Raw genomic sequence first — 23,082 nt, forward strand, 5'->3', positions numbered from 1 at the left:
GGGGTTTTTGGTCTGGTGCTTTGATAGAGATAGAGAACAGCTTTTTCTACTCGCTGGCTCCATTACACCATACTCCTGATTACTGAATTGTCATTATGAAACAGGCAATTACTCCAGAAGAACAGAAACACACAGGAGCAATGGCTAATTGAGTTAACAAGTCCTACGTGTGCTTATTACGCTGTCTAGGCCCCAGCCTTCATTTAGTTCATTCTCTTCAGCTACAATTTTCCTTGTAATATCCACGACTACCCTGTTTATGACTAGCAACACTTAACGCCTATATTCAAAATGATGGGAAAAAAAACCTTGCACTTTCATTTCAGGCCCTGTTCAGCAATCAAGTGAAGAAAAAATACATCCCTGTTCAATCGAGTGAAATTATCTTTCCTCAGTGGCTAACATAGCCTATTCTTTTAATAGAAGTCAAGAGTGAGGCTGGACAGCTCATGGCATGAATAATGATTATATAAATAAAAAGCACAGCAGCCCGATTTGTACCCTCACTGGATAGGCTGCAAGGTCATCATATGGCCAGTGCCTCAGTCTATCTCTCAGATAAGAAGTGGTTCTGTAATCAGACTGGGAGTGAGTGCCATTTTAGTGATGCTCTCTGCAATTGCTCACTCGAGAGAAACCATTACCTTCAAGGGTCAAGGCTCGTAGGTTATTGTGGGTGAACAGCTTTGAAAGAAAGCAAATGGGCTACAGACATATGTGAGTTTGATGCACTGCCTTTTTCTGCATCCTGAAAAGTTTATGCACTGTTGCATATTTATGATACATTTCAGGTTCATAACTATGAGTAAAATATGCCCATTAGTATCCATTACCCTATCCCTCTTGACTGACTTTTCTGAAAGATCCTGTCATAATTATCATCAAGAGTGATCTATCAATTTTATATACAGAGAGTGCCTGTCATAGTCCAAGCTCTTTAAGCCTGGGTTAAGTACAATGCATCTTTAATTAGCAGAAAACAAAGCTGTGAAATATTGAGTAATCCCAGAATGAAACATCCATCATACTGTTTCAGAGCTCAAAATAATTTAATCACAGAATATGGCAAAAGCTGTACTGAAAACAAATGACAAAATATAAAAAAGTTTTTGGCAGTATACCAGTTTACACTTTCACCTTCACACTGGAATAGATACCTCTACCTTCTACCACGTTACCACTATGCCATTTTAATGTCGTTTCAGCATATGGAAACTGCTCTCGTTTGGATGAATGAACCTGTACACACACTTTAAATATGTTTAAATGTATCTTTTGTCTAACCTCTTTAGTTTACATTCTTTTATACATTGTGATGCTGAGGCCACAGTAGTTTAAGCTCCAAAGAATATACAATGCTTCCGATCAGTTAGTTTTTCCATTTTGCTCCTTTGGGAAAAACTTAGTCGTACACAGCAAGGCAGTCCGTTGCTGTGTGGCTCATTTCTCCCGGTGATGTCCTCATTGACTGCAGCAGAGTGGATGGTGCAGTGGTGTTGGTGGGGGCTTGGGTTCGTAACAGAAGTGGATGGCTGGTGAGAGAGCTGCCTGTAAGATGGAGGACAGTCCCACAGGTGTGCTGCTGTCCCCGTCTGGTCCCCGCCCGGTTCTGGAGCAGCCGGGCTCAGTCCAGGGCCAGCAGGGGCTGCGCCGTGTCCTCTTCCCTGTCCTGGTGCCGCAGTGTCCCCGGCTCCACCACTGACTGAGACCTGGAGGAGACAGGGGCAAAAACAATAGCAATTTGGAATGTAGCTATGCTAAGAGCAGCATGGCCTCCGAGCAAAATGTTCTTCTGATAACTCTAGGCCGAGAATGGACTAACCACAACATGGCATCCCAACGATGGAATACTGAAAGCTCACTGCACAGACTGTATCTGGATATTTTGCATGTACTTTCTAGACTCGTAAGGCATTCATTTTAATTAAAAGTCCCAGATAGTAGTTTCACCTTGACCAGTCTTAACATTAAACACGTCTCAGAAGAGCACAGATTATGGCCCTATGCAATGTATGCAGCTACTGTACCACAAGTGTGATAAGGCAGCACACAGCCTGTCTGGAACATTAAGGCCTCTTGCTGTATCTGTCATAGATAAGAGTTATGCATGAACTGATTAGCACATGGAAGACAGATGAAGTCAGCACGGGGGGTAATAAAGGCCAAGGTGGGGGATGATACAGAATCACACAAAAGGAGGTCTGCTTTCTGCAGGAAACATGAATAACTGCCTCAGAGAATTCTCCCCTGGATTGCTCTCCTGCAATTTAATTTGCCTGAAGTCGCTTCGACGGCATTAGGAAGGGACTTGATTAATAAAAACACTTATAAATTCCAGGTTCTGAGCTCAGAAATGCTCCCTTTTTACAAGATGCCGTAATTTAAGAGGAGACAGCAACGTTCTCTAACAGCAGCTATCGCTAACTCCTAGCCTTCGCTGTGATTTGTGTTTCCATGCAATGTTAACGAACACTGCCTGTGAGAATTACACCCCTCATTGATCAGTGTCTTTAAATCTTTTATCTTTAGTAACGTTATCTTTATTTTTAACATTCTGTAAGAGAGATGCCTCCTCGTGCTAAAACAAAGCACCACATTTGAAAGGCTTATGCACAGAATCTCTTGCGTACTCCTGAGACTAAAGTCCAGTGCCACTTCAGAGCTCAGGGTTGCTTCAAAAACCTGTTACAGGGCTGCTTCAAAGCACAAATGAGATTTGATGTTCTGAGAACTAAAGCGTTGCAATAAGCTCATCCCAGACTGTGCTGTCTAATTTCACCAAAATTAAGGGCAAGTCACTCATTTGTGTATTAATGCAGTTTAAGCATTGTTGATTGACAGGATGTGATGCAAACCCAGAGGTTCAGCAAGAGCACAGTCTGTGACTGAAAGATAAGCAGCATTCAGAAATAGACAGCACCATCTGTGGCCAGGTCTGCGAACTTTTAGGGAATGATGGAAACAAGCTTGAAATGTCAACAGAGAAGGATCCATCTTTATTTTGTTTTTGAAAACATTTTTGAGGAGAGATAATGGATTAGGTTCAAGTATAGCCCAGATGGCCCTTCTGTCAACTGTGCAGTAGGGAACCGAGTCAAAGCACCGATGGGGAGAAATACCCTCTCCTTTCTCACAAGCTCACAGCACCTCTACCCAGCCTCTAGCCTCCTGCCTTGCTTCACTCAGACTAGGCATCTAATGTGGCTCACTCCATGTGTGAGACGTCCTTTTTCTCAAAACCAGTCCCTATCCATCATCAAATTATTGTATTCTGCAGGCACCCAGTTAACTTACTGTAGATCTTACTCTTTTCAGTCCATTTATATAAAAATACAGGTAAAGAATGAATGTCTGGTTAAGTACAGTATACAACAACAGTCATCCCCCAACCTACTGCAGTTGAAAGCCCAGCTCTCATACCCTTTACACTGTACCACATTACTGATGATGGCACATACAACCTTGGCCCTGTAATCATTATGAATATGTGGCAGGAATGACATGCAGATGCCCTGCATCCACCTGTAGATGACAGATGGGGATGTGTTCTGTGTATCTGACAGTGAGCAGGGTCTTGCCCCCCTGTGCTCTACACTCTACACTATTTTGGGCATGTCATTGCAGTGAAATAACACAACCAGTATATAAAACCCCACTGCACAGCACAGCTGCACTAATCTCTGCATATTGTTGCTTATCCAGCTTTACCCAGCAAGGAGCTTACAGAGTCTACTCATTTCTGGCATACTCCTTTCACTTTTCGGGCTGCACACAGATTAGAACTGTGCAAAGCCAGATGGAAAGAGATCCTGCTAAGAAGGCCCTTGGTTAGAGAAGAAATCCAGACTAATAACTCTGCCCTAGTGGAGTCCCCATACATACACATACACACACACACACACATACAGACATGCACACATGCACACACACGCACACGCAACACAAACCACCAATCAGATAAACAAGCCATGCCAGTAATCACCCTGACCTGATCCATTTCACAGACTTTCTGGCACAAAATGAAACAGAGCATGATAGCCCTCTTTAACATAATATGTGTGGGTGCATGTGTCCATGTCTGCCCATTACAAAAATAAGACAGCTGGCAGCAACATAGCAAATACTTTTTAATACATTGTATGTATATATAATAATAATCTTATGTAATCTTATTTCTATTACTTTGGGCACTGGCTTGTGTGCTCTATCAGAAGGATGTGTAGAGAATGATGTGTCGCCAAAGCATGAAGGGCAGTCTGTAACCTAGAGGCTAAGGTGCATGACCGGGCCCCGAAAGTCCCGGTGTAGCCATGATAAGATCTGCACAGATCTGCGGATCCCTCACACCAATTTGAGCAATGTTTCCCTCTGTTTCCCACAGAGATGGTCGGGTGATATCATCTGCCACCCTTTTTCACACAATAAACAGCCACCTTCCCTCACCCACTGCTGGGGCGTCGCAGGGTCAGGCGCTTAATTAGAGCAGGCAGCAACGCAAAGAAATACAAAGGGGAGGGGCAGGTTGTGAGTGTCCTGGGTTAACTATAGGATTTAATAAGACACCATGATCCCTGGAGGTTCATCTGTGATGTATTTTTTAAATTAAATCAGTGCAGGGGGAGGAGTCTCTAGAGGCTTGCTCTGCCATGACTCGCCGCTGATTGCAGAGTCAGCCATTCACACGCTGAGATAAATCCTGGAGCCCCGCCTCCATTCTCCTCTTTATTCATTTCTGATTCGTGTGGGTCTGAATGCTGCATGGGATTTTTTCATATTTCAATTTATTTTATTTTGTGGAGAAAACAGGGTTGAATTAAAACAGACACACACACATACACATATGCACACACACACACACACACAGAGCACATTCTCCATCTCCATACCTACCAACTCGAAATTCATTGTGCTATAATAAATTATTCTTGGAGCTGTTCTTGGAGTATTTCTTTCAAAACTGAACAAACATAAATATTTATAGTCTTGAAAGAGGATACGAAATCTGTAGAGGAACAATTAGAGTTATATTTCTCCATCCTCATTCTGCTGTTACTGTTTAGCTACCATGTTCTGCTTCCATTGTGGTTTAGATGTGATTTGAATCTATGACCCCTGTCTTAGTTCATGAAACACCTCTGTTTCCGTTCGTGTTTGTCCTTTCTCATATTCTCTCCTTTGTGCGGAGAGAAAGCCTTTGGCTCCTTTTGGCTGCGACTGGGAGATGAAAATTGATTGCGAGAAAAAAGCCCCAGTAGGTCGGTGTCAGGAAAAGTGGGGAAAAACAAGCGGGACTGAGAAAACAACCATTAGTAAATATAAAGACCGCTTTTAGAGTTTAGTGTTGCTCAGATGTATTGATAATCTATCAGGGAGGCTCTAAGAGAAGGCAATTTTCTGGAGGAAATGGAGAGAGCTTGAGGACATCACAAATGGGAGGGGGGGGGAGATAACCGCAAGTTGCTGTCCAATTGTAACTGATAATTCAGAGCTCTGAGGTCAGTTTACTTCATATTAAAAGTCAAGATGTCTGATCCACCTGCAGGCATTGCACAAAACAGAAAATAAATAGTAATAAAAAATAAATAAGCACACCTGGCCCACAAATCTAAAGAAAGCTCAAATGTATATCATTTCTTCGTTTTCACTGCTGATATTGGTTAGTCTTCGTAAGAGGAATGCCTGTGAGACCTCAACACAAAGATTAACACTATACAGTGGTGGCAACTTTCCAAAGGTAGCCATTAAACCAGACTCCAATCCATATCCCCCACCTGGGTATAATGTAACCAACAACTTGCATTAAAGGAAGCCATAAAACCTGTCAGCTTTAACAATGTCTCTCAGCAGCTACAACATATCAACATAAATACATCATAAATCCAACGGCCAGTTTCCGCATTTTATGTGAGTTTGCCGTCCTGGATGTAATGTTCAAATGCTGGAGCACTCATTCACGTACACTTGACTGGGTGGGGCTTCTGTTTGGTTTTGTGTTAGTGTGATAAGAAAATGATCATCACCCATTCACACAAGATAGCAGAGGCCTATTTGATTTCACCTTAGTTGTGCCATAAGCAACTACAACTATACAGAGTAGCAAGCTGGTTCATGAGAAAACATTATAGTCAAAAGATTGGAGGCCATTCTTCATATTCATTACATTTGATGTACGCAAACTTTAAATACAACTTTCTGTTATTCGCTGCTTTGTCGCCACAAACACAACTGTAATTCAAGAGCAGTAACCTTAACAGCTGTTCCAGTTCATATGGCATTTCAGGCACTAAACTCAACATTTTGAGCACTGTTAGATTTGTTGGAATTGGTCCTGCACACTTGCATGATAGGTTGCATGATACAACTGCAATTCATTTGTTTTCATTTGTTTATTTTTACATTTTTCTTTCTTGTTAAAATCATTGTCGTTCAATGTCATTCTGTGACATTGAAGTTGTAACAACGTGGCTATGGTATTACTTGGAATTCTATAAAATGAAATGAATAAATGGGCTATCCTGTGCATGGTGTAAGGGACAGAGGAGTCTTACCTTTTCATAAGTTTCTCAGAGCACTCTTTATCAGAGATTCCCAGAGCTTCCTTCACATGCAGCGCATCATACGTGTGCGTGTATTCCGTCTCGTCGTTATAGTCCGGGCCTAACAACGTCCGAGCCCACATGCCCATGTCATATGGCGGTAGGGTCCCACCAAACTCAGATGGCAAGCATTCTGGGTAAATCAGCTGGTGTAAACTGTTCAGATTGTTCCCATGGAGAAAAATCTGTTGGAGGAAAATTGAGAATGTGAGAACCATTTCTTTAGACTTATAGGTCTTCCGCGGCTGTAGCCCATCCACTTCAAGGTTTGATGTATTGTGTGCTCTTCTGCATACCACTGTTTTAATACAAGGTTACTGTAGCCTTCCTGTCAGCTTGAATCAGTCTGCCCATTCTCCTCTGACCTGTCTCATAAAACAGGCATTTGCTTTTATGCATTGAGTTGCTGCCACATGATTGGCTGCCTTATAAAGTGGTCAGAGCATATTTAGTGCAATTATTATTGTATGTACACTCGCTGAACACTGCTGAATATACCTTGTGGTTGAATGAAGCAGAACTGTTTGCTAATAAATCACAACCACAGCAAATGGTTGGGCCCCATCTTAGCATCAATTCCATGCTAACAACTTTTCAGCGCAAGAGCATGAGAGAGAGAGAGGGAGTCGTGAGTCGGTGAGAGGGATTAAAGATACTTACCCGTTTCCTGGTCTTGTCTTTCAAGAAGGGCTTGATTATGGTGTACAGAGCATGGATGTACCATGGCTGGTTGACAAAATGGATTCCACCAAATCGAGCAGGAAAGCTGTCCTGTGATCCCAAAAAGACAGGAAACCAGTGACTTCCAGGCATCACACATCTGCACTACAGTGGAGTCGAACAGAACTTTACAATGCCTGAAACAACTTGTATGTATTCATTTTTTTCTAACAATAACAATGTGGTTAAGATTTAGATTTACAATTCCGTTCATCCAATCACACAGTCAATCACACTGGGCTGCAACAGGAAAGAGCCGAAGTTGCTGATGATGAGTCATCAGTACTCTTCGTGCATCGGTAACCTATCGCTGTCCTGATTTCCACTCTACCAAAATAAAGTGAAAGATTTGAGTGTGCCTGTGATGTTCAGGAGGAGGAAGAACATGGCATCTGCTTCAGGAGAACTGTCACAAAGTCACTGCAGAAGCTCCGGCAGAGTTTCCCACAGGAATACTGCTGGAAGCAACTGCAGCACTCAGCTGCACGCTTTAATGCAAATTCATACATTAAAAGAAACGTGACTAATGCTGATTATGCGCTTTCTGCGGGTCTGGAACATTCAAGGAACATCCGAGGATAGGTACTTCACTGCTAACTCTGAAATGTAGGCTAAACGAGGCGTAAGGTTTTGATATCTAAAGGAGTGAAGGATTTGAAGTTGCCTATGGAGCAGAGTGTATTGTGTACATGAGTCTGCTGTAGACAATGATGTCACTGCTCCTGGAGTGAGGGGTCAAGAGAGGAGAAATATGTGGTTGCTTGTTAGAGGTATACAGTAGGTCTCCCATCCAGGATGAGAACTGCACCAGTCGCATATGACAGTCCGCAGAATTATGTTTCCTAACAGTAAAAAATCCCCTCTGGACCAAATTAATACTTAAATTTCCATTAGTGTGCATTTATACAATTACAGAAGGTTGGACACGTAGATAAACGTTCCCAGTGAAGTCCTATGTGCATTAAAATGATAAAAATAGCTGCACCTGTATTTTGTCTAGTGTACATTTCTGGTATATAGAAGATATCTGATCTAAACTGCCAACGTGGCAAGTTTTATTCAGAAATCTATTTTTAAGTGCTATGTCACTGCCAAGATCACATGAGGCTTGCTCTAATCACACACATAAAAAAGGGTCATGTCATAGTGATTTTTTTAAAAACAATTGTGGTGCTCCAAGGTAAATTGTCTGCACTATGCTAAAGTAAATCTAAACAAATGTATCTATAATTATGGGGAGAAAAACATTTATATTACACCAGCAGACCTACCCTGTAATAATAACATAAAATGAAGTGTCAGGAAAACCAATGTAACTAGACATATTTTCAGAAGGCATTAATGCACACATATTAGTTTTAGTCATTGGTTTTAATAGTACTGCTGCCGAGACTGCGGATTGATTACACACTTTATACCAAGCTCCACTGAGAATACTCTGAATAGAGCTGCTGAATTAAAAACACCTTTTACTCTCGGCCGGTTGTTGCTCTTGGCTCAGCCATGTTTGATTTTGACTGTATTTTTCCCTTGAGGAAGCGTAGCAGTCAGCTGGAGAATTGTTGTGCTGGAGGGTGGAGGGGGATATCTCCTTGAGTCCTGACCACAGCCCACAGCCCACAATGAACTGACAACAACACTATGAAAGCCAAGTCACAGAGCTTTCAGAGATTCTCCACTTCAGATAATGAAGTGGGATAATGAAGAGGATTGTCTCCACTCTTTAACTGAAACAGGGCTCAGCCACTCATTATTAGGAAAGAGTCACCAAGCTTTTTTCAGTTTCTGTGATTACACCTTTCATGAGATGTTATTGACATTCCGTTAAAATGTCATTTTACGGAATATTACTTTCTGCATACTGTTTATTGTCCAGACATTATTTAATATTACATATTTTGCTTAGAGTGATAAATGAACAGCTCAGTTTAACAGCTGTACTTCCTGTAAAAATTTTTCCTGGAAAGCGCTCAAAACACAAGAAAACATTTTCTGTTCTCAAATGTTGCAGTCACTAATACAGAGCTGTAAAACATCTAACTCAATACACTAGCCAAACTATGATAAATGTTTCATCTCAACTTGTTATTGTACAATGTCAAAGACTATATAACCAAATAATCTGTAGGAAAATGTATATTTTATAATGAAACTGACCTTGGCTTGGCTGAATTGAAGTCGAGTAATGACAATAATAGACTCAGAACTTACATTGTCTTTCTTTTAACATGGCAAACAACTCACAAAATAATCTACATAGGGAGGCCTATTATTCCTGCATTTGTGAGGCCTCAAAAACATTTGCCATGCTCGACACGGCTTACTCATATCTACCACTGAATATAATGATAAAACCTTTCAACATCCCCAGTACAATGTCAGTTTGCGTCTATCATATTCCTGTAGTTATGGCAAATTACCCCAACCAGAAAAGGACATACTCATATTGGCTCAGCATATTAATGCACATGCTTTGCCATACATAAATGTACCTATCTCCAGGCTAACGTTAAATCATTTACCAGTAATTGGAGAGGTCTTATTCATTTAAGCAATATCAGTATCATTAATTTCCGGAATAAAGTCTTTTACTTCATCCAAGCATCTCATACTGTATATTTATACTATATGAGATATTAATTCCGTTTTTAAAACACTGAATCAGTATGCTGTGATTTGTATTACTCTTTGAATTGAATTATAAAAGCCAATGCCAAATTTATATTGCAAAACAAGATAATTCCCATTTTCATTTGAACTGATCTTAGTCAAGAATAAGACATCTGATACATTTACAGCATGGAATTTGCAGTTAACCTATCACAATAACCTATTCTAAGCAAATGTCAGAAAGCAATAGCACATGCTGTGAATATCACACTGTTCGAAACCCAAACACATACCACTCTCAGTTTGATCTTGTTACTTAGCAACAGGATGCTACATCAATATGCAAAGGTGGATCAACAGAAATGTCAAGCAATGTTTATCTATTCATACTGGGAGATGGTCCAATATGGTAACATCCACACGTCTTGACCTTGTAACACAAGCAGAGCCATTTTCTAAACAGGAAAAGATGTCCTGCCGGACTCTATCACAGAGCCACTTAATACAGGCCAGTAAAATCAAAATGATTTTGGATCAAAGATGACATTTATGTTGGAAAATAAAGCTGACAAAAATGGTGTTGCCCTGGAATGTTGCTCAATAAATTATCTGAGAAAAATACAAGAACACTAGACTATTGATTTTTTGGAGGATTTATAGCCTTACAAAGTAATGAGCATGAGCAAGCACACTTGTATACCTATTTCCCTCTCCTCCCTCATCCAGTTTCACTCTGACAGCAGAGTGTGCAGCCACTAGATGCAAAGCCTTGCACAGAACATTTTGGAGTGGAGTAGAATCGTCAGCCAAGGAAATGACTCAAGTTGTGAAGCAGCATTTTTGGCAACTCTTTCCCATCAGACTGATATTCAGCTGAGCGTTCCCATTTTAGCTCTCCAGGGAAAACGTGGCCCACCTGCAGTCCTTCGATGGCCAGTTTGAGCATGGTGGGCGTCAGCTTGGAGGCCTGTTTGAAGGAGAAGTTGCTCCAGTCGATGATTAACATGAAGCCGTTGATCTGCCTCTCAGGGTCCTCTATCAGGACCTCCAGGGACAGGAGGATGGCCCGCAGGATGTCAGTGAAAGAGTTCCTTCAGGGGAAACAGAGGGACACACCTGTGAGGGAGCTTTATTCCGGTGGCTCTCCATCACTAAACCAGCAGACACTTCCACATAGTAATGTCAATGACAAGCTTTCCACTTCAGCCCACCCCCCCCCCCCCCCCCCCGTAACAGTTTCCTCCTGGTAGGATTCAGGCTGTAATTGAAATTGACAGAGGAGAGAGTCACCGCTGTGAAGGACAAGCGTTTATAATTATGACATATGAACACTCAGACTCTACAAATCCAATCTTATGCCAATGGAACAAGCTATGCAGATATTCTCCTCAAGCCCATATCTCATATAATGAAGTGGGGGGGGTTTCCACAAACATCGAGAAAGCCAGATGCATTAAGGGGCTTGCCTTCTGGATACAGGGAAGAGAAATTTCAATGGGAGCCATTCCCCTTTCCCTCAAGGTCATTCTGAAAGCAGCACAGGAAGGTCCACAGTCATGTTTAGAAATTAGATCAAAGCTAATCAAGTAAGAGGGCTAAGGAGACACAGCCCAATGAATGTCTAAATAAATATGTAATAAAATTAAATACATCATCTGAATGGAGGGTCATCATCCACCCCCTGGAAAAGCTACTACTTTTGAAAAACGATGTGGTTATGCAATTTACCAGTTGAACCAATTTGGTTAAAAGCCAGCCCTATTCCCCTCTACCTCACCTCAAACCTTGGACTTCCCAATGTATATTTTACCCAGAATACCTATTGTACCTCTGCTAGCCTGCCTCTCTGCTGAAATTGATCACAGAGATTAAACCAAACACTGGTCAATACAGACTGTGCACACATGTTCTACAGTACGTTACAGGAGCATCTGTAAAGTAAAGTACATGGTCATGTGCTCAAAACTCAAATATCATTCATGCATAAATTGCCCTTCAAAATGGCTGCAGAGGTACAAACGCAATGTCATTGCAGTCGAGTGCAGTGCCAACAATTTCTTAGTTATAAATGCTGCCAAGTTTTGAAATTCAGATTGTGTCTTGAGATTCACACCAAACTTAATGCCTAAATACTCTGTGCCTATAGTGAATATTAAAGGTACAATAGGTAAGATGTTTGTGTTAAAACATTGTGATAAGACCATTGTAAATCCCTTCCTATCATTGAAAAAGGCTCACTGACATGTTGACTCACCCTCTGTCTGTGTTTATAGTCCTTAAAATCAGTTTCAAAATATGCAGTTCACGGGCTGGCATTCTGTACTAAAACATCGTATAGCCGCACAATAATTCAAGTTCATTGGTTGAAAATTGGTTCTAACTGCCACAGCCAATGGCGTTTCAATGTCAGCGTGTTCACAGAGAAGGAGTGGGATAAACAGTGTTGTGGTTTGCATGTTTGTTGCTGCATTTCCACTCTTTGACCTGTTAGAAGTCCTATTGTGCCTTTAAATCACTCCACAGTGATTCCAAAAGGGCCATGTTAACCATATTTAATTTAGAGGCCTACAGTAAGCTTCTATCAATTAATTGCGCCTTTTTTCCTCTTGATTTTCCTTTCAGTTTCTGGGCTCCGAGCCTCAAGTGGAAAAAGGGAGCTCTTGATTAACAGCAGCTTGCAAGATACTTCAAAACTAGAAGCAGTGTGGCATTGTGTAGCTTCCTCCTACGTGACGCATGTTTCTTTTATAATTCTAATGTGAAATCAAAAGACTTGACAGACAGCAATATTTCATTGTATTGTAGAACATGACTCATGATTACAAAAAGTAACAATTCCCTTATTATGAGAAAAAAATGCAGCGCTGTCCTCAAATCTAGTCTTGGCTGGTTTTAGATTAAGAACAAATTGTGACCGACTCAGTTCTGTAATACATAAAATATCATCCCATCTTTTGATATAAAAGTCCTGGGGACAGAAAGTAAAAGTTCTGCCATATGTTTCTTCTCCCCACGAACTCAATTAGTTCTACCTCTTGACTGAAGAATTTGATAATTAGCAAATATAGGTGATTGGAACAAAATACTTGGGAGGACTAAATACAGGTTTTCCACCTCTGTGTTAGATTCAGCTGAATACTGCAGGTCATTTGCGTTTGAAACCTTAGAAATCAAACCATGGAACCAGAAGATATTTTGTCAAAGAAACACCATAGAAATACTGCTCACCAGCTACAGCAAATCTCTTTGTGAAATTCTTAGCAGTCCCTGAAAAATAAACTCCAAGGAAATCAACACAAACAGCCAGCAGATATCTTGTCACTGGAACTTATGAGGACAATGAAAAAAATGACAGGACCATCCAACCAATCACGTTCCATGGGTTTTATGCACCCATCTGAAAATGGCCCTCTCCCATAGCATTTGGAGGTTGGTATCTGAAGAGCATAATGTATGATTTCCCTTAGGCTGTGACACGGTACAGACATTTCCACTCTCCTCTTCCACAGCGATCACTCTTCCCGCCAGCCCAATGCCCCACTTTCACTTCTTACAGAGTGCACGTATTTCATAGCTACATCTAAATGACTCTTTTTTTCCCTTTTTACATTATCTATTAATGCCGGGAGACTTTTACTGGAGAGATCCCAAAAGTGATCCAGTGAGGAACCATGTCTGAAGTTAAAGCAATGCCTCCAAAGCAGGATTTAAGCCCCACAACTAGTTTTATGGACTGAATGTTCCAAAATCTTGGCCCCTCAGTGGAAAAATGGCCATGTGTAAAGAGGAAGAAGTCATCTAGACCTTGAAACAGACATGACAGCATATATTGTACTCCATTTTTTGCATGTGAAGCTATTAAGCCCAATAATTGCCATGCATATGATATGTAAATGATTAAGTATTCATGTTTACGCCGATTTACAGGACACTTCCTGTAGGAACACTCAGATGGACGTTTCTCAATGGGTGATATTACAGGGAAAGGTGGGGGTCTGACCCTACCAGGAAGGGAAGCTACTCTGAAGTTGCAGAACTAAAACACATCCCACAATGCTGAGGTTGCTATACTAGAATGCCTCATGCAGTATGAGCACTGTGAACCACAGCTAAATTCAGACAGGAAGACACTAGCAATGGCATTAGAAGGCAAATGAAGAGCCCCAATGTAAATATTTACCTACTCTGGTCCCAGTTGGAGGCAAAGAGAATGAGGATCTTCCTGCCGTATTGATCTGGGGTCTCCAAGACACCCGGGAACCCATCCATCAGTGCCCGTTTGATCCCAGGGTCATCGGCCTTGAAGCTCTGGAACATATCCAGGTTCTGCTGGCGGTACTGGAAGTACTGGGCCAGGAGCTTGAAGGTCTCGACTTGGTTGAACTTGCGGGCCCGGAGGAACCTCAGGATGAAGGGGTCGTCTGTGCGCAGGAACCCGATATCTGGCCGGGTGATGATCATGTCCCTCACCTGCTGGATGTCCTGGTGCAGGGTGTCCGGGTTCTCGTTCAGCTCTAGACGGGCCTTCTCCGTCGTCTCTGAGCTCAGACCTGCTTGCAGATGGGTCATTGTGTACCTCATGGAGTTCGTAAACTCTTGACTTTCAAAAACAGGGGGTGCTGGCGGGGTATCTAGATATACCTGTGGTTCGGTGCATCATTGAAAAGATCCCCCTGCAGGATGCCCAATGAGGTCAAATAAGGATGAGTGACCAGGTGATTTCAGGACTCTTAAAACAGAAAGAGACATAGTACATAACAGCAGGTACTATCAGCAGGAATTGGTTTGTGTTTACAGATTCATTAAATAGTGTATATAAGCAATGATATCAAAGGAATAAATGTGAACTGTAGTATCTTTACAGCTATACCTGTACCAAAGGACCTACATTCGCGGTACAATGCACGGTGTCCTGACCGGTCTATTTCTGCTTTTCAGACATTCGCTGGGTTTAATTCACTCTGGCTGACATTCATTACGGCACAGGTAGTAAACGTCCATTTTTATGGATGGCAGAGTACATACACCGCTGTCGACAACGTGTCAAACAGTTATCCCACTTGCATTTCATAAAATTATGCAACTATGAGCAATATTCAACAGTGCGCACCACTGCGCCACGTGTAATGCACATTTCATTTGTTTATAGATATGCATTTCTAGCATTTGGTGACGGAATGATACAAAGCCCCCTCATATTCTGCTCATATTGCTTTTATTATGACTCAGATTTGCGGGTACATCGCGATTCTATATAATGCATGGTGTGTTAAGTGGACTCCTCTGGATGGAATGAATGTGTAATGAAAATAACGCAAAATCAAACTAATGACATGGTGATTAGCCTAAAGCGTAGTGATATCTTGTTGAATACTTACTATTAATGTTGAGTCCTTACCCTATAACTACTAGGTGTCCAGTTGTTGACACGCATTTCGGTATTGCAGATAGACGGTTTCGATGATCAAGATGTTTGGCCATCAGCTGTCTACAAACAACGCAGAGCAAGAAAATAAACCACTTATGTTTGAAATGAAGCCGCCCTGGTCATCCTCTGGGCGCACCTCATTCGATGCAACAACTTTTCTTTGTATTCCGTGTGTGCCCTATGTCTGAATTAGTCCAACCCACAGGCAACCATCTCCGTTTAAAGAAACATACTGAGAAGATGCCCAGAGGATAAGACTCGCTAAAGAAAAAGGCACTGCCAAAGTGCGGGCTCCCCCGGATGCGGTACAAATGGAAGATGGAAATGATATGGATGGAAGAGTTGCAGATGGAGAGCTTATCTGAGCTGTCCAGGCGAAATGGTTCTGAAGCACCCAGCAACCGCACAACGGAATACTGCAATGGAGTGATTCTTGTAAAAAAAATCTCGGCTATTTTCCTTCTAATAACGATTCTTACCTCTCCGGTCAATGTATCCGTTCCTCTTTTCTTTTATAATTTCCAAGCCCAATGTTCGTTTTTTTCTCGATGCTGAAAATAAAGATTCACGTATCCTATTGCATTTTCCCCCAGTGACGCTACAGCACCATCCTCTTGAATGTGATTCGGATACACTGGAAGGCGTGTGCTGTGCCCATTTGGTCCACCCATATGGTGTCAGGTTTCTTCTCGGTCCGAAGGATGCTGGAAACTGTCCATTTGGCGTAGTGTCTTAAAATAGCTTATATGGCCAAAAATATAATCAAATAAAACTATTTCTTATTTATTTATTTTTTGGTGAGAAAAATAAACTGAAACAATGAATTGTGAACGGCACAATATGTAATGCAGGAAAAGGCGTCAATGTTAATACACATTTCCTGCATGTTGGCACTCTATGACACCCTGCACCTGACTGTTCTAATTTAAGACGTTTCCTAATTCTATGATTAACCCGTATTTTGACTTGAAATAATTACTGGCATTTTTGGTATTCAAATAAAGGCTATTACCACTCCTCGATGGAAAATTACGTATGTAGACAAAAACGAATCGCAACCAACCGGGGACGGTAAATAGGCTACATTAAGGCAATTATGACATAATAATAATTACCTTAAGTATCGGGAGGACAATGGGGAACGACTGAATAAGGAACACACCATTACCGACGCCCTTTCTCCCTTTCCCCATCAGATTTGTATTGATGTTCATGATAACCCGATCATTAATATTTACGAAAATGCAAGACATTCACCATGTGCTGTGTGTGCAAGCGTACGGGGGTTAGCTAATGCATGCACATTTGAACGATTATTCCGATCGTATGCAGAAAAAAAGGAATTATGTGTAATTACACGGGACAACTGAACTTCTCCCATGAGTAGGCCTCCATTAAACCAAAACACGAGTCCCTTTGTCATAATTAGTTATGCTTAATTATTAATCAAGGACGAGCTGATTATTTTAATGAAATCTAGTATTACAAGTATTACAACTACTATTAATTGCATAACGGTGGTATTTATACAACAACATAAGCAATATTAGGCTATTCGAGGTCACGAATGTAGGCCTATAGCTGTGTTAAACAGCCGTATGCTGACAGTTCAGTATGAACGTACATGAGAATATACATATAAAATAGAATAATACATAAATTTGAAAATAAATAAATGAATAAATTATTATGACAACATGTGTACAGACCTGTATCTTTATACAGTCTTGTTTTAATTTATTTTTGAAAATGGCGGACCCACTTGTGTAGCGATTTACAAAGCTGTGGTGAAAAGGTTCACTTGCTAAGAGGTAAATTACCTATTTAATACAGCCTTTCACCTGCTGAGAGAGGTATGGCAAATTCTAAAGCAGAAATTTGCTTAACCAAAGAAACAAAATGAAAAGTGCTGTTTGCTCAAGAGAACAGATGCATTCTAATTTCCCAAATTTATTCAATACAGCTTTTCCCACTCTGCTCACCCCCAGGAGGCCTGGGGAGCACAGAACATAGTGGCTGGGTTGGCCATCTGTTAACCCCTCCAACCAATGCAAACGAATACTGTTTATTACCTGCTAGTTCAGCTCCAGTGAAGCAAGTGCTTCTGGGACATGTTGTACCAGCGCGAGGCTTGGCTGAAGGTACGAAAATTTGTGGCTAGTATTGCTCTCTCTAAGCCTAGCCATCAAGCATAATGAAAAATCATTGTTTAATCATGTTTCTCCATGTAACTGTCAACTGTAACATGCCTACAATGGAAATGTGGTCCAAAGATTTTGTCTACTGATGCAAGTGGGGTCCATGCCTTAGTGGTAACAAAATGTATTTACTGTGCTCTCTGTAAAGATATATACTCAGTGAGCACTTTATTAGGTAGACCTGTACACCAGCACGTTAATGCAAATATTTAATCAGCCAGTCATGTGGCAGCAACTAAATGCATAAAAGCATGCAGAAGTGGTCAAGAGGTTCAGCTGTTTTTCAGACCAAATGTCAGAATGGGGAAAAATGTGATCTAAGTGACTTTGACCGTGGAATGATTGTTGGTCACAACAGTCTCTAGAGTTTGCAGAGAATGGTGCAAAAAACAAAAAATCAGCAGCAGTTCTGTGGGCAGAAATGCGTTGTTAATGAGAGAGGTCAGAGGAGAAGGGCCAGACTGGTTGAAGCTGACAGGAAGGTGACAGTAATCCAAATAACCACGCATTACAACAGTGGCATGCAGAAGACCATCTCTGAAAAAAAATTGAATAAATACCTAATAAAGTGCTCACTTTCGCACTATTGAATTAAAAACATATGGATATAAATGATGCTCACAATCATCAAAGATTTCTGACACACTTTTAAAGTGTTAACTCCAAAACCCCTGAATGTACAAAGGGACAGAAGATTTATACTATCCAAAATGCATGCATGGTGGATTAGAAGTGTTCCAACACTTCCAACACTTTCAACAATGTGGAAATAAACAGGCTATCGACTGTTGCTGATTCTGTTTAAATAATACATCCGTGTATAATTTTTACATTAGAGATAAAAATTGGTGTTGAACTATTGCATTTGCTTCAAAGAACCTTCTAACCCATTCAGTTCAGACAGTTCTACACTTGTTTTTGCTCAAGGTTTTGCTCGAAAGTACTTTGCATAGAGAGATTAGAGGTACGTCACAGTCTTAATCTGAAAGAGGCCCTCTTCCCCGACCTTTTGCTAGCAATTCTATGCAGGCAACAAAACGAGAAAGGAAAACATGATTCCCTGCCCACTAACTTGCCAGGTTACCGTGTTTGGTTTGAATAGGGCTCCCTCCAGTGGTGGCATGAGAGCAGTGCAGCAGGATTGGGGATCAAAAGCTGTCCGTCCTCTCCTTGAGCGGGTCATTATCCTGCTGAGTAATGGATATTGTCCGTCCTAGTTTTTCATGAACTCAGATCCTATTTATTATTGCGCCCTTCACTATACAACTGCAAGAGACCGGTGTGCAGGCTCTAATACGGCAAAGTGATGTGTTGAGGATAATGCCAATGCAGAAGCAATGAAACCTTTCTAAATCAAATAAAGTGGAAAAAGTTAAAGAAAGAAAATATTAAAATCACACATGTACAAAAATGTAATGCATTTATGCATGCATATACTACTTGTAACAAATTCTAAGTTTGATCAAATAATAGCAAATTCCATGAATATTTGATTACCTGCATTGCACTTACAATGTGTTATGTCCTTTCTTTGAGAGCTGTGGTTACAGTAGAAATAATTCTAACTGGTAGGCTGCGGGTGCCTCACACGTCATTAGGAAGAGCAAATTATGCAGTAATGAAATCCTGGTTGAATGAAACTCATCACACCCCTAGTGGTAAGAGGCTAACAGTGTCCGGTCACTGTGGACTTTTAATCGTCCTCAGCAGATGGCACTGCCGAGGCCCAGGCCCAAACCAGATCCATTAAGAGTCATCAGGGCTGCTTATGACTGTCATCATGGGTCAATGTCCCAGTGGGCTTAAAAGAGCCTTTACTATGCCTTCACAAACAAAGGCAGAAAACAGAGCACCCATGGTGAAAGGATCTGACACTCCATATGTAAGTAAAGAAGACACACTTTTGTTTCAAATATGCATTTTTGAATTTTGAAAAAATGTCAAACTTAGAAGCCATTCAAAGTTCAATGTGTTTTTATTTGGGTAGGTTTGTTATGGTTAGGTTGAGAGGTGTTGAGCTCCACTGGTACCCCAGGGGCTGGTACATGACAATTAATTTGGTACATGACAAATAATCTTTTTAATGCTTTTAATTTTAATTATTTTTTTGGGGGGTGGGGTTAGGGATAGGGTTATGGTTATGGTTTAACTAAATGTTAAATTAGGGTTACTCTGAGGGTTAAGTGTTTTTTCCTTTTTTGAGGGAACATAAAAAATATATTAGGTTCAAACGTGATCATTTTTGCAAGGGATAAATATTGTATTTTGTGTCTTGTGTTTCTTTATATTGATGCATATACTGTATCCATACCCTTATCCTTATCTGACATTCCCAGATAAAAGGTCCAAAAAATACTTTAGTCTATGGACTGAATGCTCACTTCATCCGTCTTTCAGAAAGGACTGTACATTGGCTGTGGCATTGACATCAGAGGCACTGTGAATGACAGTCCCAGAGTCCCTGCGTTTAGAACATCAAAGTGTTTAGAAAAGCAAAGTGCCATTTTCTGTCTAGGATATAAGGTTGCACCACTCACTGCCAAACCATCAAACAGATTCAGAAATGTGGAGATTTGAATAGAAGACTGAAAAAGAAAGTCTTGTCTGACATTAACTCAACTGTGATGTGCATTTTAACTTACCATTGCATCTATCATCTATCTGTCTGTCTATCTATCCACATTATCTATCTAGCTATCGTTGTAGGTGTACTGCAAATATCTTGGAACAATGTATGTCTTTTTGCTTCTTGCTAAACTACTCCAGATATCAATGGAATTGTAACCCATTGCATTTTGAGTGCCACCAAACCATGTTTTTGGGAAAAACGGCTTCAAAGATTCATTGTGAGAGTTACATGAGGCTGGGAGACTCCCGACACTGGGCTAACAAAACTCCAAGGGTATAGCTTCACGTCATCGTCTTGTAAACCCTTTAAAACTATTTTTAATATGAACATTTACTCTTGATATTAAGACATACAGAGTACAGACCATGAAAGCAAATACATTAACATGTAGCCACCAATGCAGCTGATCTGGTTGTTTGTGACTGGTGAACGGTGACAAGCTGGCTAGCCTCCAACCAATGTGCAACCAGTTACACTTTGACATCTTGCATTTAAAAACTTAAAAACTATATTTTCACTCTGAATTTAGCATTAAGACAGACAGATTGTGAAAAACAAAATATTGTTCTACAAAATAAAGATGAAAGCCGAAAATATCCAAAAATGAATATTTTGACATAAACATTAATTTATGCGAAACTGACCGTCGCAAATTACGAGTATACTCATGTAACAATGAATGCTGTTTAATGGCATCAATAAAAGGAACACATTAAACAAGTGAAACACTCAGTGGGAGCCAACAATGAAATCAGTCCTATGCAAGGTACCGTGTGATTAGAATGCAGCTTAGACTACATTGAAACTTAAAGGAAAATTTAAAGGAACATTTTGGGAAACATACCTTTCTTCTGACTTACCCAGACTTAGACAAGATGTTAGATTTCGTTAAAATTTTTGTGCATTCACTGGCTCAATTTCCATGTTAGCTTAGCATAAACACTTGAAGCCTATAGGAATCAGTAGCACACCTCATTCAAAGTGAAGAAATACACCTTACAGCAAATCTGAAGCCGTCTTCTTTATACGAGGTATCATGTGTATTTGAAATACAAGTGCGGGAAAAATGTAAGAAAGAGTTTTTAAATAGTTTTCGGAGAAGTTAGACGTTTGGAACTACAACCGCTGAACACACATACAGTATATGCTCTCCGATCTTCCGTTGGTTGAGCGCAGTGATCCCTGCACTGTAGAACTTCTCTACAAAGGTAGAATTTCTCCGAAAACGCGTCTCGTTTAAATTCATATCTTCATATATTTTCCTTTAAAGGTACAATAGGTAATTTCGGACTCCTAACGGCCTAGAGAAAAATTGCAACAACAAACAAACTCAGATCACAACACAATTAAAGCTTCCCACAGTCTATGAATATAAGGCGTAATACAAAGCGTTGTTATACAGTTGAGTGTTCTCGTGTTTGGAAAGCTGACGCCGACAGGCAACAGAGCCTGCCGTGTTTTCGTAGTGTTCTCATGTTTGCCGAACAGGTGACTTTATGCAATTTTGACTTTGATCAAAATATTTATATTTTGTGTCTTTTTGAAGTTTTCACTAGCTAACCAACTATATTGTCAACAAGCTCCGTATTTGGCAACGTAACTAGCTGCTAGAGTTTCAGTGATCGCCTGTCTGGAGTGCAATTTGGACAGCTACACGAGAATAAGCCCCCATGCCATTGGCTGTGGCAGTTAGAGTGACGGCCGGACAAATGTACACTTTGAAACCTGAATTATAGGACTATAAACACAGGCAGAGGGTGAGTCAACATGTCAGTGAGCCTTTTTCAATGATAGGAAGGGATTTACAATGGTCTTAATAATGTTTTAACGCAACAATCTTACCTATTGTACCTTTAATTAAGGTGCTGTCCATTTGAGAGGTTACTCATCCACATGCTGTATGTTGTCATTATATTAATAAAACAGTCATCTTGAGACACAACCTGAGGATCCAAGACTGGATACAAAAACATGCTTTCCAGCTTGTAATGCTTGCATTTTGAGAGTGTGTTTTCAAGATAGTATACATGTATCTTTTAACATTTCGAATGGCATATTAAATCAGTTACCAGGGTTGCTAATCTATTTGCGCGCTACTTTGCTTTCGGCAGGTCAACGAGCTGCACAGTTTGGCACATCGCACTGCTCACAGAGTGGCCAGGCCAAGGGGCCAGCTTTCCAGCTATCAGTTTCAAAAAGCTTCCTTTCCCATTGGACTCCATTGATGTTTGACAGCAACTGCTCATATATTGATGATCAATCTATGCTATATATTATTTTGAATAATAAGAAAAGTTTTTTTCCCCCAGGTTCTCTCTCCCCCTAATAATAATAGATGTTTCTATTTTTTTAAATGGTCGGAGATATCATATATTCATATCATCATAGATCATAGATATCATCATATCTTTTCACCCTGGTTTGGCAACTGTGCAGGTGTTTTTTTATGTGACTGGGCATGTGACCAAAGATAGAACTGAGCGTGTGTGGTGAGTGAAACTATTACATTTCCATTTCCCCCAGAGGATTCTATTGGTGTCGCTGTCTCTATATACTCTAAGACAGCAATGGGGAGTTTCTGTGAGGGCAAGAACCCCCACCTCAACAAAAACGAAATGGTTATTGAATGGCAATTGCAAGTGTTACCTCAGATTATAGTCTAATGCAGGGCATTGACAATGTTTAGCTGTGAAAACAGTCCACTGCCCAAACAAGAAATCCATCGATAATATGAAAAATAGTCGACTATTACATATACTGTTGGCAACATGGCCTGGATATAACTGAATACCTGCCAGTAGCTACAGTTCAATCTCTATGATTTTTTAAATCAAATTGGTTGTATAGTTTCGAAAGCATTTGAACATACTTCAGATCCCTCTTCACCTAAAGTGCTGCTGA

At 40.6% G+C, this 23,082-nt stretch overlaps 1 protein-coding gene across 13 annotated transcripts; it reads right to left on the minus strand.

Annotated features, from left to right (window-relative positions):
* Nucleotides 1-1,030: 1,030 nt before the first annotated feature.
* Nucleotides 1,031-15,991, minus strand: LOC133127280 (clavesin-1-like). Of its 13 annotated transcripts, none has more exons than XM_061240037.1 (8): nucleotides 15,834-15,991; nucleotides 15,325-15,414; nucleotides 14,568-14,655; nucleotides 14,107-14,476; nucleotides 10,843-11,017; nucleotides 7,257-7,367; nucleotides 6,549-6,781; nucleotides 1,031-1,709 (listed from the first exon to the last, which is right to left on the minus strand). In XM_061240037.1, the coding sequence occupies exons 3-8, from the start codon at nucleotides 14,584-14,586 to the stop codon at nucleotides 1,625-1,627; spliced, it is 993 nt and encodes a 330-aa protein (XP_061096021.1). In that variant the 5' UTR covers nucleotides 14,587-14,655; nucleotides 15,325-15,414; nucleotides 15,834-15,991; the 3' UTR covers nucleotides 1,031-1,624. The 13 variants fall into 13 exon arrangements, with proteins under 13 accessions (XP_061096021.1, XP_061096020.1, XP_061096019.1 ...); XM_061240036.1 differs by having other exon boundaries at nucleotides 14,568-14,599; nucleotides 15,305-15,414; XM_061240035.1 differs by having other exon boundaries at nucleotides 15,305-15,414.
* Nucleotides 15,992-23,082: the final 7,091 nt, after the last annotated feature.

The sequence above is a fragment of the Conger conger genome, chromosome 4 (assembly GCF_963514075.1).
Source record: "Conger conger chromosome 4, fConCon1.1, whole genome shotgun sequence".
Lineage (NCBI taxonomy): Eukaryota > Metazoa > Chordata > Actinopteri > Anguilliformes > Congridae > Conger > Conger conger.